Source organism: Charadrius vociferus, unplaced genomic scaffold, assembly GCF_000708025.1.
Source record: "Charadrius vociferus isolate BGI_N301 unplaced genomic scaffold, ASM70802v2 scaffold163, whole genome shotgun sequence".
Taxonomy (NCBI): Eukaryota; Metazoa; Chordata; class Aves; order Charadriiformes; family Charadriidae; genus Charadrius; species Charadrius vociferus.
In genome coordinates, this window is record NW_009648332.1 from 12,842,490 (window position 1) to 12,864,779 (window position 22,290).

A 22,290-nucleotide genomic window follows, 5' to 3' on the forward strand; every position below is an offset into this window, starting at 1 on the left:
CGCAGTAGGTTGTGCTATATTGCTGCTAAGCTACAGGGAAATAAAGGAAGGGAACCTAATGCTCTCTAAAATTTTGCCTGTCTTAATAAGATAGATATCATTATCTTAGGCAACTAGATTTCTACAGTAACAGAAGTGTATGTATATACTTTTAATAATTAAAATACGCAAATGTCCCTGCAACCTGTCCATGGGCGTTCTCTTCCCCCATGCAAACTGAAAGGTAATCCGTGATCATCTGCATTTACCATGGACTAAAAGGAGTCACATAAGATTTTACAGCACAGGACCACAAGACCTAACATACAGTAAATTCACAGTCCAATTTACAACTTTATATGCATACCCCACACTTAAACACCTGTCACTACTGTATGCAGTCCGCCTTCTCACTTCTGTTCCATGAATAATACAATTCTTTACACCAGTAACACGAGGTAACTTTTCCTTATGTGACCAGCCAGTAGTAGGATATACAGTAACAACTGACTTGCTTTTCCCTGCCTGCAACAGAAGTTTTCCTAGGGAAGAACTAATATTATAGTACTCAATCCTGCAAAATAGTATAAGGCCTCTAACAAGAGTTAGAGCCAAATCTTGAAAAGTTTATTATTAAATAAATTAAATTAAAGAATTCAGCCAAACATTGTTATGTATGTAGCTTTCAAAAACTGTACATAATTCTGGATGCTCCGGTTCTTGTTCTCTGACTTCTGTAGGCTGTTCTCCAGCTCTTTCAAACGTACTTCATGGTGCTTTTCATCCTGAAGAAAAAAGAAAAATGCAGTGCAACTTAGAAATAAAATACAAATCAACAAACATAATAATGTAAGACAACTAGTCCCTAATTTTTATAACCCTTATTTACCTGTAAAAGTTTTCAGAGGCTCCAGAAAACTGAAGATACCCAAAAAGGCCACAAAATATTGAAGCTTTATTTATGTTCAGTCAGGACCAAACTGAATGTGTTTGAACAGGCTTATGATCCAAAAAACGCCTGGGAACATAAAAACTAACCTTCTGAATTTTTATCATGAAAGATTCCTAGCATCTTAAATCTGTTGTTGACTTAACACTCTCACTCATGTTGATTTTTCAAGGAAACATCTGTTATTGATTTCTGATGCAACATGATTTTTGATGTCTGTAGTTCCTTACGTGACAAAGATGATTGATCGCAATACTACCTGCTCATTAGTTCCATACTTGATGCACACCATACATCATTTGTTATATAAATACTACAGATATTCAGGTATTTCCTTTTATGTCTATTACAAATTTCAGATGTTAACTGGTTGAAAGAAATTCAAATTTTAAAAAATGGAATTATAGTATTCAGATTTAAATCCAGCCTTAGAAAAAAATAATCATGTTAGAATGAATAACTGAATAAAGTTACCTTCAAAGTCTTAGTTTGTTTCCACTTTCACTACAAAAATAGGAATAAGATCATTTTATCGTTTCCCATGATGCATTCTCAGTTATATGTAAATATAATCGGAATAAAAAGCAATTAATTAACTTAGAACAGTTCTTCTCTCAGATATATATATTTTCAATCCTGCAAAATAGTATAAGGCCTCTAACAAGAGTTAGAGCCAAATCTTGAAAAGTTTATTATTAAATAAATTAAATTAAAGAATTCAGCCAAACATTGTTATGTATGTAGTTTTCAAAAACTGTACATAATTCTGGATGCTCCGGATAAGATGCATATAAGATGCAATACTTATATTTTGACTATAAGATTCAAATGGAAACCATTTGAAAACATATATGTGAGTATTTCTGGGACAAAAGAAAAGAAAATTTTCTTTTTTTTCTATTTTACTTTATCATAGTAAGAAATTCCTATGAAAAGTATTTGAAGTAGAATAAAGCACTAGCCAATGTCTTATTTTGTTTTAAGAACACTTTTTTCTTAGGGCAAATGCAGACATTAAGTTACACTTGATACAGATAAAAATTAATTCAAGCATACTGAATTCAGAACCGTATTTCTGATGTTTTACTTAAATCTTGAATAGAGTTTGCACTTAGATTGGCTTGATTTTAATCTTGAATGCTTCAAGTCAGGATACAAAATATTGTTCTTGAAAGTCTAGGAGGGCGAGAGTAAATCTTTTTGGTGTCTTCCATATTTATTTTAAATAGCTTTGTAGCTTATTATCACTGATCACAGGACAAATCTGTAACTGTATTAAAACTTTGATTAAAGCAAATGACTTGCCATCACTACTCTAGGGAATTCAGCTATGTCTGACATTTTATTAACAGAAAATGTGCTGATATTTTCAGATATTTATATTTTAGATAAAACAGTAAGTAAGACTTCTTTTGTCTGTTTGTTTTCAGAAAATATTACTCACCCAAATACCTTCTTAGACTGTGGCTTTGCTGAATAGGTAAGTATCAACATATCAAAACCTGGGCCTTTAAAGGCTTAACACTTTGAAAAATCAGAATATCTCTTTTGTTACTTACTATGTTTATGTGTAAACATAAACATTAGTATATAAACTGAAAGCTTTTCATAAATTCCAGTAAGACCAGATTCTTGTAATCAACTCAGGGGGAAAAAAACAAAGATACGACTACATCATTATGGAACTGTTATGCATTGACTCAATTCTAGGTATGTTTACTGAACATGATTAATCTGAAAGCGAAATTACAACTTCATACATACTTTTTTATTTTTGCCTTGCTGGGAAAACTGAATTGAATGAGAGATGTAAACTCAATACTATTCCAGTGATTTAGCTAGACTGAGCACCTGCTAAGTCTATTAGAAGTGCCAATATACAAAGTATATTGTCAAGTTGAATTATTTTGCTGTTCCCAAAAGTGTGCATCAATTCTATTAGTAGTGCGTTTTCCAGTAAAAGGAACTTTTTCTGTAAACAGTGATGTGGTAAGTAATTTCTTAAGTCATAAATAGTATTATTTACTCACATGGTGAAATATGCAGAGGAGTTGTTTTTTCTCTTCTTGCCCCTCTCTCACTTCAGTTTCAAGAACTAACATTTTTGTCTGAAGGGCTTGTTCTTTACATGACATTTTTTCCAGTTCTTCAGCTACCTATAATAGTAATGAGAAATGATGTATATTTACTTTCACTTAAAGCCCAAACCAAATTATTTTTTTATGTCTTAGCATTAATAGCTCTATTTCCTATCCTGTCATCCAATGCTTTAATTATTTCCCATGCACAGAAATTAAACAAACCTGGGAAATATTATGGCTAAATTTGAAAGAAGTTTCAAACTCGAAAAAGCTGTAATATTATTGGGAGGGAGACACTTCTGTAACTCATTTGTAAGTTAAGCCAAGCGTTTTATTTTTTCAAAACCAAATTAATATCCTCAGACAGTACTGAGAAAATCCAGACAGTTTATTTCAACGTGATTAATCTGAGACAGAAATTAAAACTTCATACATATTTTCTGATTAAACTAATATAATTCACTGCAATCTAAATTCCTACATTTGCTCTTCCATTTGATTTACTGTTTGCATCCTTCCTACAAATGACAAATCTGTTTAATATTGAAAGTGTGCAAAGCCTTCTTGTGGGCTGCCTATTCCAAAGAAAATAAGAAAAAGGCAAGATTAAGCTTCTGTTCAGAAACCTTTTGCCATATGTGTGGGATTTAATATTAGGTGGTTAAAGCATTTTGATTTGTCACAAAAAAAATAACAGAGAAATGTTGGTCCACTGAACTTTGTCATTCATTTCAATAGGATCCCAATTCCACAAAGAAGTTGAATTGTGCCATCCATATTTAAAAAGGCAGAAATTCCCTGTAACTTCTCAGCATTGCTCCCTACATGCAAAATAATCTTTTCTTCTCAAGCACATTTGTTTTTAACGCTATTTTAAAATAGAAAATGGTAAACAAGATTAACAGATGTATTAAATCATCAATACCATTTTTTTCCCTTCTTCCAAAGCAGATTCCAGTTGTCTGGTTAATCCATTATATTCTGTAATTTTCTCTTCAAGCTGCAATTTACTGCACTGAAGACTCTCATCTTCTTTTTTGAGCCGACAAGCAAGTTCTTCATTTTGAAATTCCATCTTTTCTAATTGCCTTTATGCAAAACAAATTATCTCATTATAATTCACTATAGCAGAAAAGTGTAGGAAATAATTGCAGTCAGATTTTTTTAAAATTACCTTTTAAGATCTTCATATTTCTTCTGAATGTTATGGTTTTCTTCTCCTAAGGAATGACTGCCCATGGAAGTTACACTGTCTTCCTCCTGTGAAAACAACAATCCAATTTCTAGTTGAAGAGGCCTATACACAGGATATCACAGAGTAAGGTAAGCTTGCCTATTAAAATCCAATCGAGCAGCTTCACTGTGATTTCAGGTAAACACTATATTATACTCAAGTAAACATTATCTTGTATTTAAAACAAATAAAACACAGCCAAAGTAGCAGACTAAAACTTTGTGTGAACACTTTCTAAGATGGAAAACCTGCTATGTAACAAAGTGAAGTCCTAACAAAACCCATATGCTGCTCATGCAGCCTTGTGTGTTAGGAGTTGGCTGGGTTTACCTCCTTGTGAACTTTGACTCTTAAGCTTTAGATTCCAGCAAAAATAAGTTCCCTCACACTACAGTCACAGGAAGCATAGAAATAACACTACATATATATAGTTATCACGGAAGAACAGTGTAGCACTGGCAAAGAATCTCAGAAAGTAGTGAATATCAAAAAAGACAACCAAGTTCATAAAAAGAGGTATATTGGTAGCAGATGCTGAAGAAAGCAAGAAGTCAAACTGTCTTCTGCTTACCACCCAGGCTGACAAATTTTACATGTTTTCTTTTAAATTTCATAACAGTAGTGATGAGATTATTGCTCTTGCTACCATCCATGAACACCAGATTAGCAATAAATAGTGACATCACCAGCCTGCTGGCACCATTATTTAAGGGGCAACCTCCATCATTCACTGGACTACCTCAAGCAGTTCCATCCTGTAATTTGAGCTGTTTGATTTTGTTCAGGTGAATGAGAGGCTATTCAGCTCGCAGACTGGTCGTAGCAGAAACCTCCAGCAGAGGGGTAGTAAACTGATGTCTTGGTCCAGCTGAACCCAGAAGACAGTTTCTGCACATGTTCCAGTTACTTCAAAAGGAATTTTTCAAAATTCTGGTCACGGGATCAAGGGTCAGAATTTCTAAAGAACATCACCAAGATTTAACTGCTGTTCCACCAAAGTAGTTATTATATTCCGAAATACTTCACTATACTTAAAAGTTTTTTTGCATTTATTCAGGAAAACATGTAGTTAGGTTAAAATTACATACCTCATTTTACATATGCACCTCAAAATTAATTGTTGCTTAAGTACTTTGCTAAGCAAAGATCAATTTATGAGCTTATAAGCATTCCTGTAAGGAGTATTTAAAATGACACAAACAAGAACAAAATTTGATGCTATAAAAGATCATCTTGACAAGAAATTTGAAACAAAATCAAGAACTATTTCTTTAAAAAGCATATAAAGGCTACAGGGACACAGACACTCACTGTGTTTCAGCTGAAGTTTTCCCACTGACACAGTAAGATTAAACCCCTTTGCCAGCCTACTGATTCAAACCTTTGTCATTCGTGCTAGCAGAGTATTCTCTTCTAACTCAAAAGCGCATTTAAAAAAAAAAAAAAAAAGAGAGAGAGAAAAGAGAATAACAAAACCCCCCAAACTTAGCCCTGCCATTGAAATTGATGTCACAGAAAAAAAAACCAACTGAGGAATATTCATATTCACGCTTCAGAGAAAATACAAGCAGCAGTGCTAAAATACTGCTAAAAATAGAAATGATCCTATCAAAGCATATTTTAAAAAGTATTTTGTCAACCAACACAACATAATCATTACAAGTCCTACATCATCAACTATATAATTTACGACCATCTGAGCAAATATTGTCTGGTTTATAAATTAGTCATTAAAAACAAAACTAATGTGGAATTAAACTATTCCACTAGATAAAAACAATAACTAGACTTGCACATTTATTTCCAGGGAAGAATTCTGCAGTACATCTCAGGACATAAGTATTCAAAAAGATCAAGAATATACTCCCTTAAAAGATACAGAATCTAAAAGTAACTAGTCTTGTCACAAACTGAATTCACATAAATACAGTTGGCAATAGTTTTATTTGCATTATGCTATTTCTACAGAAGCAGCTTTTGATTTATGAAGCAAATAACAAAGGAAACCGCGCAACTGTCACACACACTAATAAGAAAAAAAAAAGTTCCAGAGACTTTCTTCCACATAATTTTCTCATTTATCTTTAAAAGTCAGCATGTTCTAAGCACCTGAACCTGCAGCTCCTGAAGGGTTTTGCATTTCTGTGCATGGATCCTTTCCCAGGACACAAGCTTTTCCTGATATCCTTGCTGCTTTTCTTCAGCTGCTTTCAGCAAGTCACAAACATGTTCTAACTGCTTTAACTCAACCTCCGTATAGTAGCATAGTAGCATCACAGGAGAAAAATGTAAGTGTAAAACCATAAATTAATTGTTGTAATACTTAATGGCTTTCCATGTAAGTAATAAATCTGAAATTCTACACAAGTTGCATAATGGCACCTATTTTATAAAATACTGACAATACAAGTTCACCATTGGAGAATTTTCCATCTCTGACTACGTTTCATTAAAGACTCGGTAACATTCACAATTACAATTTACAAAATTATGCAAGTGTTAGCAGTTCATCATGCAATACCCACATTTTGATTTTATTTTTATTGCCATATATTTTAAGAGATGGCATACAGACACACTAAGCAGCTTATAGGAAAAATTCTGAAAAACTTAAAACTCATCTCTGTACGGATTCTCTGTTTAAACTGCTAGTTAAAACAAAGCAGTCTTACAGTAGGTTTGCTTCCCTATGCAACTTTCACAGCTGTTCTGGTGAGAGATCTAGTTTTAAAATCATCAACAACAAAATTACATTTAAAAGGATTATGCTAGGAATAATTTCTCAACCATTTGCAATTGTGTAGTATCCCAAAACCCACCAGTTCACAAGTAAGAGTTAGTAAAACATTCAATTAATTTAAAAACAATTTTATACATGAAAAAGAGCCAGTACCTTGTGACTTGTAATAAGTGCATCACAATAACGTAGGAAAGATCAATGTCCTACAGAATTGTTTGGAAAAAAGCTTTATTACTGCAAAACTTACCTTATCTACTTCTAAGCATTTGTTTTCTGTTATTCTTTTGCTTTCATTTAAGACTATTCCACATCTGGATTTCAATTCTTCTACTGCTGTTTGTAATTTTTGTACCTAGGACAGCATATATTTTTCACATACATTTGCAAGTTGTTTCTTTAAATATAGAAAAAATACAACCATTACTATGAAGCTTAAAGGAAAACCTTTGATTTCTAAATAGATTCTCAATATTTTTCATTATATGAAGTTACTTATTTTCATTATCCTACACACCACAGCAAATATAAAAGGATAACCTGGTAAAAACACTGTGATACCAACATTTTGTTTTCAACAACAGAGAATAAGCTACAGTTGTGCTACAGAAGCAGCCAGTATGACTCACCTTTCTCTCTCCAGAAAGTTCGCCCCCCAGTTCCCCTCTGGAGTCACCACAGGTATGACCTAGGGAATTTCATCCCACTCACTGCTTAAGGCTGGCTGTTCCCTGGAATTACATCTCCCATCTTAAAGCTGGCAACAACTTTAATTGTGGTGATGCATTCCACAGATAAGGCACACTGGTTGTACTTAGATTCTGCACCATGCCTTTTCTCTCATCAATGATTTTAAAAAGAGATAAGTGAAGAATGTCAGTGAAATGGTGTCTATACTATAGCAGAAATATAGACAATTTTGAATCAATGTTCTAAAATTTCTTCTTTGTGAATAAAGCCAAATACCAAAAAAAAGGAATTGATAAAATGCTCATTTTAAGCCCGATTTATATGTTTTGCTGGTAGTTTCAGTGTGGAGATACCTATATAAATAAAAAGACTCTTACAACAGTACTTGAATGCTGGTTTACTGTTCTTAGGAATGTGGAAATAAAGATATGACCAAGGAGAGGTAAAATATCATTGGATATGTCCATTAAAGACATCAGACTCAAAGTTTACTTTTAAAGTAGAGTTTACTGGGTTGCCAACTTGCTTTTTAGGAAGGAAATCTTTTCTAAGCAAGTATGTAATTAGCTTTGTTGGCTTCAATGAGCTTCAACTGGCCTTCACACAATTCGGTAAGGATTATGTGTACTAGTAATAGTGTGGAGACTATTCTTGGATATAGTTTGTTATGGCACTCTCTTCTATCATCTTCAATGTTACAACAGTATTACAATCACCAGGACAACAAATCTGGTTTATTACAAACAAAACCTTTATCGTTTCCTCAAAATTGCTTACAAATTTAAAAACCATACTTGAACATTTCAAATATGGTAGTCACCTGATTTTTGTACTCTTCAACAAGATTTTCCTGCAGCTTTGCCTTTGCTTGCAGATTTAGCAGCTCATTTTCAACAGAAACAGTACTGTTTTCTAATGTAGCAAGGTAAGCCTTGATTAAAACATGGAAAATATAAAAATTGTAAGAGTGTTATTAAAATAACCCACGCTACAATATATTACTAGCAAGTGACCTGCAGGTATTAAAAAGAGTGACACAATTCTTTATCCAGTCAAACAAAAATGATAGCCCACACTTAATTTGTCAGCTTATGAGAACTTTTACTTTGGAGGATAAATACAATACAAAACCTATAAATCCTTTAAAACTTGAAATTAATAATTGAGCTATACTTAGTTCTTTAATTTGAAAGACAGGTTTATAAACATAAAAGAACAATTTCTAGTTAAGCAATTTTGTAGCGACTGACAGTAAAATAAATGCCATCCTGGTTAATCAGATGATTAGACAATACTGTTCCTAACTTTGCCATAGATTTCCACTGATAAATTTTTAATGTCTCATCTTCACTTACTGTAAAAAATGGGACAGAAAAATTTATTCTACAGGTTTGGGATCTCTAGACAGAAGTCCCAAGGGGAATTAATGTGGTTACTTCATTAATGTATCAGAAATGCAGAGCCACTCAACAATGATTTACAATGATCTCACCTTTAATTTCTCATTTTCAAGGCAAATCTTTTCATTTTCAGAGTTAACAGATTTTAGCTTTCCAAAAATTTCCTCATCTGAATTTCTTCTCCATTCCTCCTTTCTTTTCAGGGCTTCCAAAAGGCTTGTGATCTGCCTTGTTAGATAAGCAAGAACTTCGGCACAATATACAACACTTCCAAAACTCTCAGTATGCAAATTAAATTGTACCTTAACACATACTACTTCGTTGTTCTTTTTTTTTTTTTTTTAAAGGGGGAGAATGCATTTAAGCATCCCAAGAAAGGAGTATCTATTGAAATAAAAAACTATCCAAAAGAGTGGTCCACTAAGTAAGTGGTCCTAGCTCATTTATAAATAAATTCATTACCTAGAACACCCAAGCATACTTCCAAGACAACTATGTATACACATACTGTACAAAATGGAATGACATTGAATTTATAGGGTCTATCAGATAAGGTCCTACTAAGAACATTCCATAGCTAGTTTAGGAACGGTACTTGCCATTATTAAAAGCAACAAATTGTGCTGTGCCTTACCATTTGTTTTTCATGTTAATGAAGTTAAACAATGAAATTTGTTTCGCTGTTTAGTTAGTCATACACTGCCTAGTAGAACAAGTCTTGCTAGAATGCTACATTTCAAGCAAAGACTTAAATTTTCAGCTAAAATAAAATCAGCAAAAAACAGCTAGAAGGAGAATGAGTACTTGAGGGAAGTATCATAGATGTTTGCCTTTTCTTATTCTGTCCTAGATGCCTCCTCATATACACTGCACCAATAGTGGGCTACACAGATTTCTGGACTGATGTCATGTACCTGCACTCCTGTTAAATTTAAAATATACTAAAAATATTTTTCAAATGTCAGGTTTTCTGAAACAAATACAAAAGAGTGAAGCCAATTTAAATTGAGCTGCTACATATTTGAGTATGAATCAAGTTCTTTGTAAAGTATACATTCTGCCTTAGACCTAGAATAAAGGCACCTACCAGTTTCTTTTGCTAATTTGAATTACAGCCCATGTTTCTACTGACAGAAAAGGTAAAAAAGTGTTCGTCATCAGCTGCCAAAGAAAATGTCATATGCTTCATGTAAATTAAGATTTGACAGTGTACTTTGAATAAGGTTGGATAATTTTGTGTTGCTTTTCTTTACGAGAATAAACTGTTTGAATGCACATCTGAGAGGAACCCTTCTCTGTCCTCTAGTGGGGTGAGACATTAGTAGAACTGAAGTAATTTTTACATTAGTCTGAAGTAGAAACTAGAAGCCCAAGAACCTTCTTCTATAGTGCAGTAGACACAAGGGTTAACACTCAAGCTGTTGAATCAGTTACTAAATAAGTGGTTCTGAGGAAGCAGCATAGTAGCTACTAGCAAGTTCAGACTAATCAGAAGCATGCGGGGGAAAGAATATGTTCCTTACTTGTATGGGGGAATGAAGTTTTTAAAAAAAGTTGTGAAATGCAGCAGAGAGAAGGTTAGAAATATTAAATTTGTTCTAGTTTCCAACTTCTAAATTATGAAATATGAATACATAAACTTGTTTTCATTGTCAACACTGAGTACTACACTACTAAATGCCAACACTGTCTGACTACAGAAACAAAAAAAATAGATCAACAGGTTAACTTACTTCTTAAGATCTTCTCTTTGAATTTCTAATGTGGTCTTTCCTTCAACCATTCTATCATGCTGGCTTTTCCAGACATCAGAAGCTGACAGTATCTCAGACAGTTTGACTTCCTAGAGAATACAGGAATTACAAATTATGTAACAAAAGAATGTCACTGAAGAATGCCATCTAGTTCTACAAACTTTTCTAAACACAAGAGCTATTTAAGATGAGATGGCTTTATTGGATCTCCCTACTACAAAGCAATGTAAATTTTGTCTCATCTCAAAAGAAAATAAACAAAACTACCCACATTTTAAAAAAATTGAAGTCTAAGTACAGACTTAGTTTCAAGGCAGATACACAGTAAAACAGTGGCACTGTATATCAACACTAGAATACAACAATATTTCAAAATTTAAGATTAAAATCTTTTCTTACAACAAAAATATTTGTCCCCAATATATCTCTACTACATATAAATTACATAAATTACTACAAAAATAAAATTCTGCCAGAACATTTTAAGAATAAAAAATAATAGGTAAGTAAGAAGTACAAAGTTAGGTAAAGTCCCTCAAAGAAGTATGGATAATTAACCAACACATGCTATCTTGAAAGTGCACCAGGTCTTCAATGACGACAGAGAACAACAGTGTGACTACGAAACATCAAAAGTTCAGGAGTTAGTTGCCATCCCTCTGTGCTGTGAAGTCTACTTAAAGATCCACTACTGTCTTGTCACAAAGATCAAAGAAAACAAAAAACATTATTAACCATCTCCTGACATACTAACTGGAAAAAAATATCTTTAATACTGGCATATCCAAAATGATGGTGACACATCTAAGAGTATGAAAACACACTCTTATTAGGAAATTTAAATAAGGCAATAAAGATCTCAGCACAGTTCTGATCCATCTGGCCTTTTTGAACAATTAGACACAATTAGGGCAAGAATATAAGGAATCATTCCGATTAAGGAAGTTCTGTACTTGGATTTTGAAAAGTTTCAGCAGCTTAGAAACAGAAAGCTAAGTATCCACATGAGATATCATACACCAATAAATAAAGAAAACAAGGACTTCAAACTCCAATCATGGATTCTTAGTTAGTATACTGTACTTTTGAGTGTATATCCATAAAGGTCTAACAGGAAGATCAGGAGAGGTGTAAGTGAAAGCTGATCAGACTCCCCTTACTACAGTTTGAAGTGTTCAACCTCATGGCTGAAGATACTCACTAAATTTTAACAAAACAAAGACAGTGAATGTAATTACAGTTTGCACGTCACTTATAGCAACCTTTTCCTTAAGCAAGGAGCAAAAAAATAAGAGACACAAACACAGCATGACCAACCAACTTTTCCTATTTTCTGCAGGTGAAAGTCTCCCAGTTGTTCAGTTTAAAGCAATACAGCACAACATTGCTCAAAGCGTAGTCACTCACGTGTTCTCTTATTCTGGAGGTTAAATTTTCCACAGCTGTTTCAAAGCATTCAGCTCTTTGTTTCTGGGACTTGATTGCTTTTTTTAGAGCAGTCTTCTTTTGCTCACTTGTTTCTCGTAAGGCTAACATCTGGTGCCTGTATTCACCAACTTGAAGCTTCCACCCCGCTATTGTCTTTTCTAGAGTCTGAAGCATAATTAACATCAACTATTTTCAAATTCTATACATTCTTGTGACATAACATAGTCAGGATTACCAATTACATTTATAATCTGTTTCCATAATGTCTCTATATCTCAAATCTTGTGGTTGATAGAAGGAGCTAGCCAAGGTATGTACAGCAGTAGGCAAGGGAAAAGACACGTTGGGAAACTCATTATTAAGACGATCAAGAGACAAGGTTGAGGAGGTGCAAAAGCAGGAAGGAGTAGGGGGAAAGAGGGAAATATAGCCATTGCTGTGTGCTCTTGGAAATGAATGCAGAATTACAATGTAGAAGGCATGGCCCATTTATGATGAGGAAAATAAAGTGGTTTCATCATCCCTAGTGACTGATTTCTGCAAATATCAGCTTAACGATGCACCTAGTGATATTCACTGATGTAGTGAATCTATAGCGAGCACACAGGTAACTAGGGCTGGAGATCAGTATAACTGCATACAAAATTTCAATATGAAAGTTAAGGTCTGGGATTTGCTTTTCTTAAGTCAAGAAGCTAGGAAACAATTATTATTGCAATATGGTCTGTAATTAGATGACAATATAGTATTTTCTTGCAAGATGTCTGACTTTTTCCCACGTTTATAACGGCCCCACTCTGTTAATGAAACAGAACTGTTCAGTGAAGAAACTGTTTTTTAATGGAAAGCTATATTTTATGTTCAGTGGAAAGTGGAGCAGAAAATGCAAAAAGAAAATGCTAAGCGCTGCCTTGCCCACAGCAGACAATTGTTTCAAGGTAATTAAAACAGGCTATGATGAAGCTTAAACCACATCTGCAAATCACACATTGTAAGGGCAACAAATAACTAACTTCCTGAGTGCTTAATTTTGCAGCATTCAGGAAATAAAATACATTTGCATTAAATGTCTTTTTAGTTAAATATATGTAAAAATACATTTGCGTTAAATATCAAATGTGTACAATGCAATTGAGATGAGAGCTGGGTTCTACAACTGTCATCATATTATCTTTCCTATTGCTGTTAGTATTTCTGACTAACTAGATTTTTACATCACTCTGATGAAGGCAGTGTACGGATCCCATCCCGTCCAGGAAGCTGACATCTCTAACTTCATGACTTTTGTATTTTTCATCTACATATCACTTGTTATTTAAATATGAATGGAAAAAGAGACCAGACATTAAGACACTACATGATGACATACAATAAAAGCAATACTGGGCTCTGCTTCAAGGAGAATCTCAGATGCAATTATTTTTAAGGTGCTACAGCTTATCAAAAAAATGACCTAGCTAGCAGTAGACAACTACTTTCATAAAGACAAGTGCAAGTTCCATTCATATAACTTATTATTCTTCTGTCAAACTACAGCAATGTAAGTAGGCTAGCAGTGTAAAATTTGTCCCAAGTCACTGATAAATATCGTAATTGTAAGAATGATTAATGCATTTGTTTCCTACATTTGAGTCTAGGTCTGACATGACACTTAATTACATTCTACCTGAATAAAGACCAGAATGACATGCCATTTACCTGCTGACTACGTTAATGTGGCAGCTTTATTCAATGCATGTGCTTTTCCAAGTAAAAGATGGTCTCAGGTACTGGGACTCACCAAAAAGGAGAAGTACTACTTCAAAAAATGCAAATATGCAGGAAACAGTTTTCGTATATAGATGCTTATAAGGCACTCAATAAACAAAGATGTGACTTGGGGGGGCGTGGCAAAAGAACACCTTCAATAAATACAGCAAACAGAAAATCCGAGTTTAGGTATGGACTTTAACTGTTGTATAAGTAAACGACTGTTATCCCCTGTTCTAACCGCAGGAGGTCACAATCACACTGAGAATAAGTGCTTTGGGCATTATTCAGTTGCTGAAGTAAATTTAAATTAAGAATTAATTTCATAAGGGTAAGCCTAAGCTTTTGCAAGTTTTTGTCTAGATATTAACAAAATCATCATCAAGATCTAAGCTAGCAACTGACTGCAGCACTTTTTGAAGAGCAAACAAAACTTTTAAATAGAGATTGAATGAAAATACAGTTGCATATCAAGTTACTGTAACTAATGAAAATGTTGTTGGAACTCTGTAATTGTACCAGGTAGTAGAATAAGAAAGGAATTTCTATTCAGAAGAAAACATGAGGTATTTATACAGACATAGGCATATGTGAAATTCAGCTGCTATAGGATCCTTAACTTCAAATGATACAATTAAACAGGGATGTATGCTACTAAAAAAAGTTTGGAAATTAGAAATACATTATTTTTTAGCCAATGTTTGGTCATTCATGCTTACGTTCTTGACGAGTTTCAAATACTGAAATCTGAAGCCACAGACTACTCCAGTCTCTGAAACAATATTTTCCTTGCCTTGTTCTAAAGCCAGTAACTGATGCAAATGCCCAAATTTACATCTTGCTTTTTTGAACAGAAAATGGAAACAATTTCACCTACCTTAAACAAAGTGAGGTTAGACATTAGTCTTAAGTGTTTCTCTTTCAGTCAGTATTAAGAGGTTTATTGATTCCTTCACAGTCAATAAAAAGAAACAGGTGGTGATTCCTCATGCTTATCTCACAACAGAACCTCATCCTGGGGACTTGCCTATCTCATTCCATTGACTACATGGAGACTGCCTCAGGATTGCTATCTATCTTCTAGATAGGAAATGCTTCTTTGTGACACTAAATTCTCTTCAGCAGAACTGTTAGTATGTACAAGTTGAGAAAAGAAAAAAAAAAAAAAAACAAAACCTTGCCATTAAGATAGTGTGGGCAGGCAGACTGCAAAATATAAATGCCAATGATGTTTACTGTTCAGGATTTTTCTTTTACCAAGAGTTTGATTTCAAGTGATACTTTAACTCTCACATCTGAGTTAAACTCTGACCAAAGTAGGGCTTTGCTAATTTTTTCAAATAAACTGTAACATGAGTAAAAATATGTTGACCTGTATTTTCACTTTTAATTCATCATTTTCCATTTCTTTTCTTTGAATCTGACATTGCAGGTGAGCTTGTACTGCTTTTACGGATCTCGACAGGTGGTCTTCTTTCTGTATATTGACCTAAGAAAGAGAAATAAACACAAATCTATTGGTCTATGGAGGTAAGTCGTATGATGCTATCTGTATTCTTTCTACTTTGCTGCAGTTTCTGTGATTTGAATGTTCTCAAAAGCTGGAAAAGATAAAACATGTTCTACAAGTATATTCACAAGCAGTAACTTGTTACTAATGTTATTAATGTTAAACAGAAATCACAGACTTGAAAGAATGTATGTATAATTGATGCCTCATATTTAATCTGACTCTTTAAGTAGTATGAATAAGGCCTGGAAGCACAAACTCGGAAATCCAGGCTGAGCAAAGGCATCTAACTAGCAGGTTGACCAAAACCAAGCCACGCTGATCAGCTCTGCCCTGACTAATTAGATCTGAACTGATCTTCACAAAATACCAAAGACCACCACCTGCTATTAGAAGTATTGATACATTTAACTCAAACTCTAATTTTGGGAGGGATACATGAAGCATAAGGGAAGAGTCAACTTATGTCACCATAATGAGGACAAATGATTCTATGAAATGTCTTGCAACTTGGTTCCTTTGGCTCATTCTAAATAACAGATAATGAAAACAGGTAGAAAGAAGTCATATTATCAGTAGACAAGAATAACACTGTAATGCACCAGTGCAAGCGTTCATTACAGATACCAGTAAGAAAGGCAGACTCAGACTCAGTCAGGTACTGATGAAAATGCCATTTATTGGAGATAACACAAGAAGGAACAAGGCGATAGCACAGATAATCATTTATCCCTTCAGATGCTGAGCACCCCGAATTGTTCAACATTAGATAGATCTCTAGTCAGGGCATGGCATGCTGCACAGATCCCATCAATGCTGACATTTGCTGGAATTGTGGTCTTCAGAACTTTATAGGCTTTTCTGTTCAGCATTTCTACTCTCAAGCAAAAGGATGTTTCTATGAAAACCTGCTGCTTCACTTCAAGATAAAGATGAGGAAATGCCAATTGCCAAGTGTGAATTTGGGCACCCTCACAGGCTCCTCTATTGCAATTAGCTGGCTAAGTTTATTCTGCAGCCAAGTGATATGTTCTCTTGGTTAAGAAAAGAAGAATTCTTAAAGAACAATCATGGCTGTCAACAAACCCCACGGAGCTACAAAAATCAAAGTACACCATTGTCCCCTTAAAGGTTTAACAGAGCCTACTCTGTCCCTCGCTAACACTGAACCACGCTGCACTACATACACATAAAGTGCACTTTAGGTATACAGGTACTGTAACACAGATTGATAAACTAGCAGTAAAATAATTTTGAAACTTTTGAAACTTTTATAGTACCTCCTTATACAGGACAGACAATTCTTCTCTTCCTGTGTTGGTTTCCGTGCTGAGCCCCTTCCTTTGGTTCAGAGAACGAATGAGCTCTTGCCAGCCTTTGATATTAGCTCTGCTGTCAGTACTACCTTTCCCTATTCACTGAGCCCAAAGAGACATGGAAACTGTGAGCAGTGCCTGTTTAGTTTACTCTGTATTACTTCATTATAAATACTTTTTTCCAGAACTACTGCAAATGAAAAGCCAAAAGCCACTAGTCTAGATGTATGCCCCTCCATGAACCGTGAGACATTACTATTAAGGAAACCTGCATCGTTAATAGGTTTGGATACCGTCTTGATGGTTTTAAGATATTTCTGTAGGAAACATCCTTCAGGATTTTCCTTTTTTGCAAAGATGCTTGAAATAATTGCTTTTGTCAACATTTAAAATTTGTAAATAAGAATCTAGTACACTGGGAGAAAACATTCATTCCAACAGAACTGGTCACTCACTTTTTCAAGCTGAAGCCTGGATGAAAGTTCTTTAACATGTTTCTCCCTTTCAAGTATTTTTCTCCTGAGATTCTTCATGGAAAAAAAAAAATAACAAAGAAATTATTTTAATGTCTGTACACAGCAATGCAACAGTAATGCACACTGATGAACATTTCAGCTGTAAAGCTACAATTCCATTTTTTGATGATAAACCACAAACATTCCCACTTTGCCACTGTCACTTGAAATTGTATGATCCCATGACGGACCCATTTTCAGATGTACAGCGTAGAACAAAAAGAGACCGAAATTTTAATTTACTTACAGTATTTTGAGTTTCATTTTCACTTAACTTCTGCACCAACGTGTCCATGTTTTTGCTGTTTAACTGCAAGACAGAAGTGGGAAACATTAAAAAATTACTTCTGATTATAATTGATTTAGCATGTTTTCAATGGTTTTGAACTTAGTACATATAATTTGCTACATTTTCAAATGTGGTACATATGAATATAAAAGCTCGCATACCCATGAGCTACTTCGAGTTGGTGGTTTAAACCCTAAAGATTCAATTTATTTTGTGCACAGAACTTCGTAGCTGAAGAAAACAAACTAGGGTCATTCCATTCACCAATTTCATTCTTTATTTTAGCTAAAAAGACTCTAAATACCATAAATACTTAAGCGTTATTTAAACACGTAGTCGAATAGTAAAAGCATTTTTACAACTCATAATATTTTAAAGATTAATATTAAGTATTAAAACCTTTCAGGAACTTCAGTTAGATAGGAGAATTTGAAGACTGAACCAGAATGCATAGGCTGGGACAACACAAAAATCAACCTACATTAACTCTTAATACAAATCAAAAAGAATTTATGTGCTTATAATATTGTTGACTAAACTTCTCATTTTAAAACATCTGAATCTGGGGGTGGGGTAACCTTCCATTTAAAAAAAAAAAAAAGACTTGTGGGAATTTCAGATTGTAAATCCTAAGCATTTTCATTTCACTAGTGAAAAGATAAACCCACTGCCTCAAGGTGGAAACTTTGGCATCAAAAGTTTTACTACAACTCCTTGCAAAGCATTTGTCTTATCCTAGCCTGCATGTAATTCCTCAGAATGTTCTGTATTCTTGATCCCATGTTTATCTGTAAAGTCAGTATTTTGACCTCAATTCTACATCCAGGTTTCGACCTCTGCACACACTGCAAACTTATAACCATTGTATTCAGCAGCAGTCCTATCCTTTCCTGATTACACTGCGTCAGATTTGCTATCAGCAAAAACCTAATATATAAACAGGAATGGTGTTTTGTGACCCCACAGAAATTTATTACCAAACCAGAAGTGCTTAGAAGACTTCCCAGAATTGAGAAGTGACTAGAAACCTAAATTACTCATATCATCTTTCCATTCTCAGGAAATTGTCTTCTCCACAGTTACTTCTCTATGAACTTTCTCTCTAATGATCAACAAAAAGCCTTATGCTGTAACACAGCTAGCATTGTCTATGAAAACCTGAAAATCAAGAGTATTATCTTTAAAATAAAAAAAAAAAAATCAGAATAAACACCCATCTCTTTTAGCTTGCAAGAAAAAAAAAGGTTAGCTTTGTGACTTCTGAAAGAAAGTGAAGAAAGTCAGCAATGACAAATCACATTTAATTTTACAAGAAATCTACGTTCTTCACTCCATCGGGTTTCTGTGCAAGTTCCATATGACACTTCTGTTGAAACAGGAATTCATTGTGATCCACCTCCTGTTTTAACATACATAGCCTGCCAAATTCCTTCCAACTTTGCAGGCACAGGGCTTTGCACAGGACATAACAAAAAAAATTTTCCCAGTATGTCTATTTAAGAAGGTGGTAAGACTAAATGTTAGTTCAAGACTCATGTAAGAAATGTATATTCGCATTAGTTCCATGTTTATGCCTTACATATACTTGGTGTTCTAAACTGTCAGATTCTTTGCTTAGATCAGTAAAATATTTTCCATCTTGGATGGCTTTTGTAGTTCCATGATAATCCTTTTTCTATGGCTAAATCAGTGAACAGAGTTTTCCTGCATCTCCAGGTGGCACATAAGTTTTTCCCTGAAACAACATTCACAATTATGTAATATTCAGTATCACTCACAGTTAGCACACTGATCTTGCTAATTCAAGGATATCAACATAAAACAAGTTAGCTGTTCAGGAGAATCATAGGTAAGCTTAGGAAGTGTGGGTTAGATGAGTGGGCAGTGAGGTGGATTGAGAATTGGCTGAATGGCAGAGCTCAGAGGGTTGTGATCAGTGGGCAGACTCCAGTTGGAGGCCCTGTAGCTAGTGGTGGTCCCCAGGGGTCAGTACTGGGCCCAGCCCTGTTCATCATATTTAACAATGACTTGGATGAAGGAAGAGAGTGTAACAAGTTTGCTGATGACACAAAACTGTGAGGAGTGGCTGACAAACCACAAGGGCTGTGCCACCATTCAGCGAGATCAGGACAGGCTAAAGTGTCGGGCAGAGAGGAACCTAACGAAGTTCAACAAGGACAAGTGTAAGGTATTGCAGCTAGGGAGGAATAACCCCATGCATTGGTATAGGTTAGGGGCTGACCTGCTGGAAAGCAGCTCTGCACAGAGGTACCTGGGAGTCCTGGTGGACAACAGGATGACCATGAGCCTGCAGTGTGTCCTTGTGGCCAAGAAGGCCAATGGTATCCTGGAACGCACTTAAAAGAGTGTGGCCAGCAGGTTGAGAGAGGTCATCCTCCCCCTCTAGTCTGCCCTGGTGAGGCCGCATCTGGAGTACTGTGTCCTGTTCCGGGCTCCCCAGTTCAAGAAAGACCAGGAACTACTGGAGAGAGTTCACCAGAGGGCTACAAAGATGATGAAGGGAATGGAGCACCTCTCTTATGAGGAAAGGCTGAGAAACCTGGGTCTGTTTAGCCTGGAGAAGAGAAGGCTGTCAGGGGATCTCATCAATGCATATAAATATCTAACGGGTGGGTGTCAAGAGGATGGGGCCAGACTCTTTTCAGTGGTGCCCAGCAATAGGACAAGGGGCAACAGGCACAAATTGGTACACAGGAAATTCCATCTGAACACGAGGAAAAGCTTCTTTACTTTGAGGGTGACAGAGCACTGGAACAGGCTGCCCAGAGAGGCTGTGGAGTCTCCTCCTCTGGAGACATTCAAAACCCGCCTGGATGCATGCCTGTCCAACTTGCTGTAGGTGAACCTGCTTTGGCAGGGGAGCTGGACTAGATGATCGCCAAAGGTTCCTTGCAACCCCTACCATTCTGTGATTCTGTGATTTAGGAGAAATTTTAAAGATCAAAGAAATGTCGTATTCATGACTTCCAACAAGGGTAAAAAGCCTGTGGTGTCACAGGATGTACCCTCAAACTGATCGCTCACAGAACACACCTAATCTATAAGGCAAACAGTTTACCTCCAGTAAAGGTGGAGGCCAAATCCTGGTCAGACGCCGATACTATGTTTCACAGCAGAATTCTTCCAGTTTGGAGGCAACAATGGCTCTTCTAATTTCCCAGTTTGGAAGAGGTCCTCAGCAGGCAAAGCTGCCCAGGAACACGATGCTGCCTGTGCCATGACAAGTCCAGAGCCAAGTATCGGTGTCTACTACCTAAATGCATCCCATTCCCCCACTTCCAGGAACCTGCCGTCACCCTCACCCCTTCTCCAAACACCTCTCTCCTGCCCCTACCCTCACAATCTAGCATGATTGATGCCCTGGCAAAGCACAAAGTTATCTGTTTACTTCACTCAGTGCTCCACTGACTACCAATTACTTTTCAGGAGTAGATTGTCTTGCCTTCTCCACCCATCAGGATCCATTTCTCCTGCTTTCAGCTTGTGCCAGGTTTTTCCATCGCAAGGATTTTCAGACTGAGTTTATATTCTTACATCCGTATCTCCTTAGCATAATTGAGATAATGAGTAACAGAAATTGAGAAGTTCCCAACTTAAAAAAATCACTTCCTCGCAGAATCAGAATGTAGACTGCTCTGCTTCCAACTGTTGCCATAAGGTAAATAACTACACTCAAAATGTCTATTGTTTTTTAATTTTATATATATATATATATTTATGTGTCTTGGTTTATTACAAGCTTACATTTCCTGGCAGACCTCAACTTGTATAACATGCTGCAGGTCTCTATAGCTTTTTCTTGGTTATATAACCAAAACTAAGTTCTTGAATTTAATTACTTCCAGTGGAAACACCATCTTGGAAGATTAAACACTGTGTTTCATTTGTCTTAGCCCATCTATGTCAGCAGAAAAAAACAAGTAAGAATTTTTCCATAGTTTCAGTGTACCATTTTTATGTCCAGCACTCTTGCCCATTTTTTGAAATATCACCTACTTCCCATCTGCAGCCAGGAAGCACGTTTTGAAATATGTTTTGAATCTTGTTCACAGAGTAAATAGAATGAAAAAAAATCAAGTTTAACAGGAACAGAATGAACTTGCCTCAGCAGCATGAGGAAGAAAAAACTTTTCCTGAAGATCAAAGTCCAATAAAGGAGCAGTACAGTTATGTACCGGTAAAGATGAGGATGACTGTGATGATGATGACATTTTAACGCTGTATAACAAGACAGTATTTGTTAACATATATTGGTGTACTGTAGATCAGTAACCGAAACATTATTGCCATCCCAGGTTGCTCCCCCTAGAAAATACAGTGTACCTAACCAAGTAAACCCCAGTCTCATCAGAGATTTAACACAGTTAATGCAACTGAAATCTTGCACACATATTCATAACTCGTAATTACTTAAGCAGCACCGATCTCACACACTCGGTGCACAGAAAACAAATCCCTCACCAGCAGAAGGACGGAGTGAAGCTGGCAGCTGCAGTTCCCCACTTCCCGGCTCCCCGGCGCGGGGGGGTGAGGAGCAGGGGCACAGGCCGCCCAGCAGCGGCCTCACCCCGGGCCCTGACTCCGGCCCTCTCCCCTCGCCCAACGCCCCTGCACCCGCCTGCCTGCGGCTGCGGTCCC

At 35.8% G+C, this 22,290-nt stretch overlaps 1 protein-coding gene across 1 annotated transcript; it reads right to left on the reverse strand.

Annotated features, from left to right (window-relative positions):
• Window positions 1–635: 635 nt before the first annotated feature.
• On the reverse strand, window positions 636–18,988 carry ODF2L (outer dense fiber of sperm tails 2-like). The gene is made up of 14 exons (XM_009884885.1): window positions 18,953–18,988; window positions 17,590–17,652; window positions 17,283–17,354; window positions 15,374–15,490; window positions 12,232–12,417; window positions 10,804–10,913; window positions 9,163–9,298; window positions 8,491–8,601; window positions 7,219–7,335; window positions 6,353–6,487; window positions 4,184–4,269; window positions 3,935–4,097; window positions 2,959–3,084; window positions 636–764 (listed from the first exon to the last, which is right to left on the reverse strand). Exons 1-14 carry the CDS (start codon window positions 18,986–18,988, stop codon window positions 636–638), a joined length of 1,587 nt encoding a protein of 528 aa, XP_009883187.1.
• Between the last annotated feature and the right edge of the window lie 3,302 nt (window positions 18,989–22,290).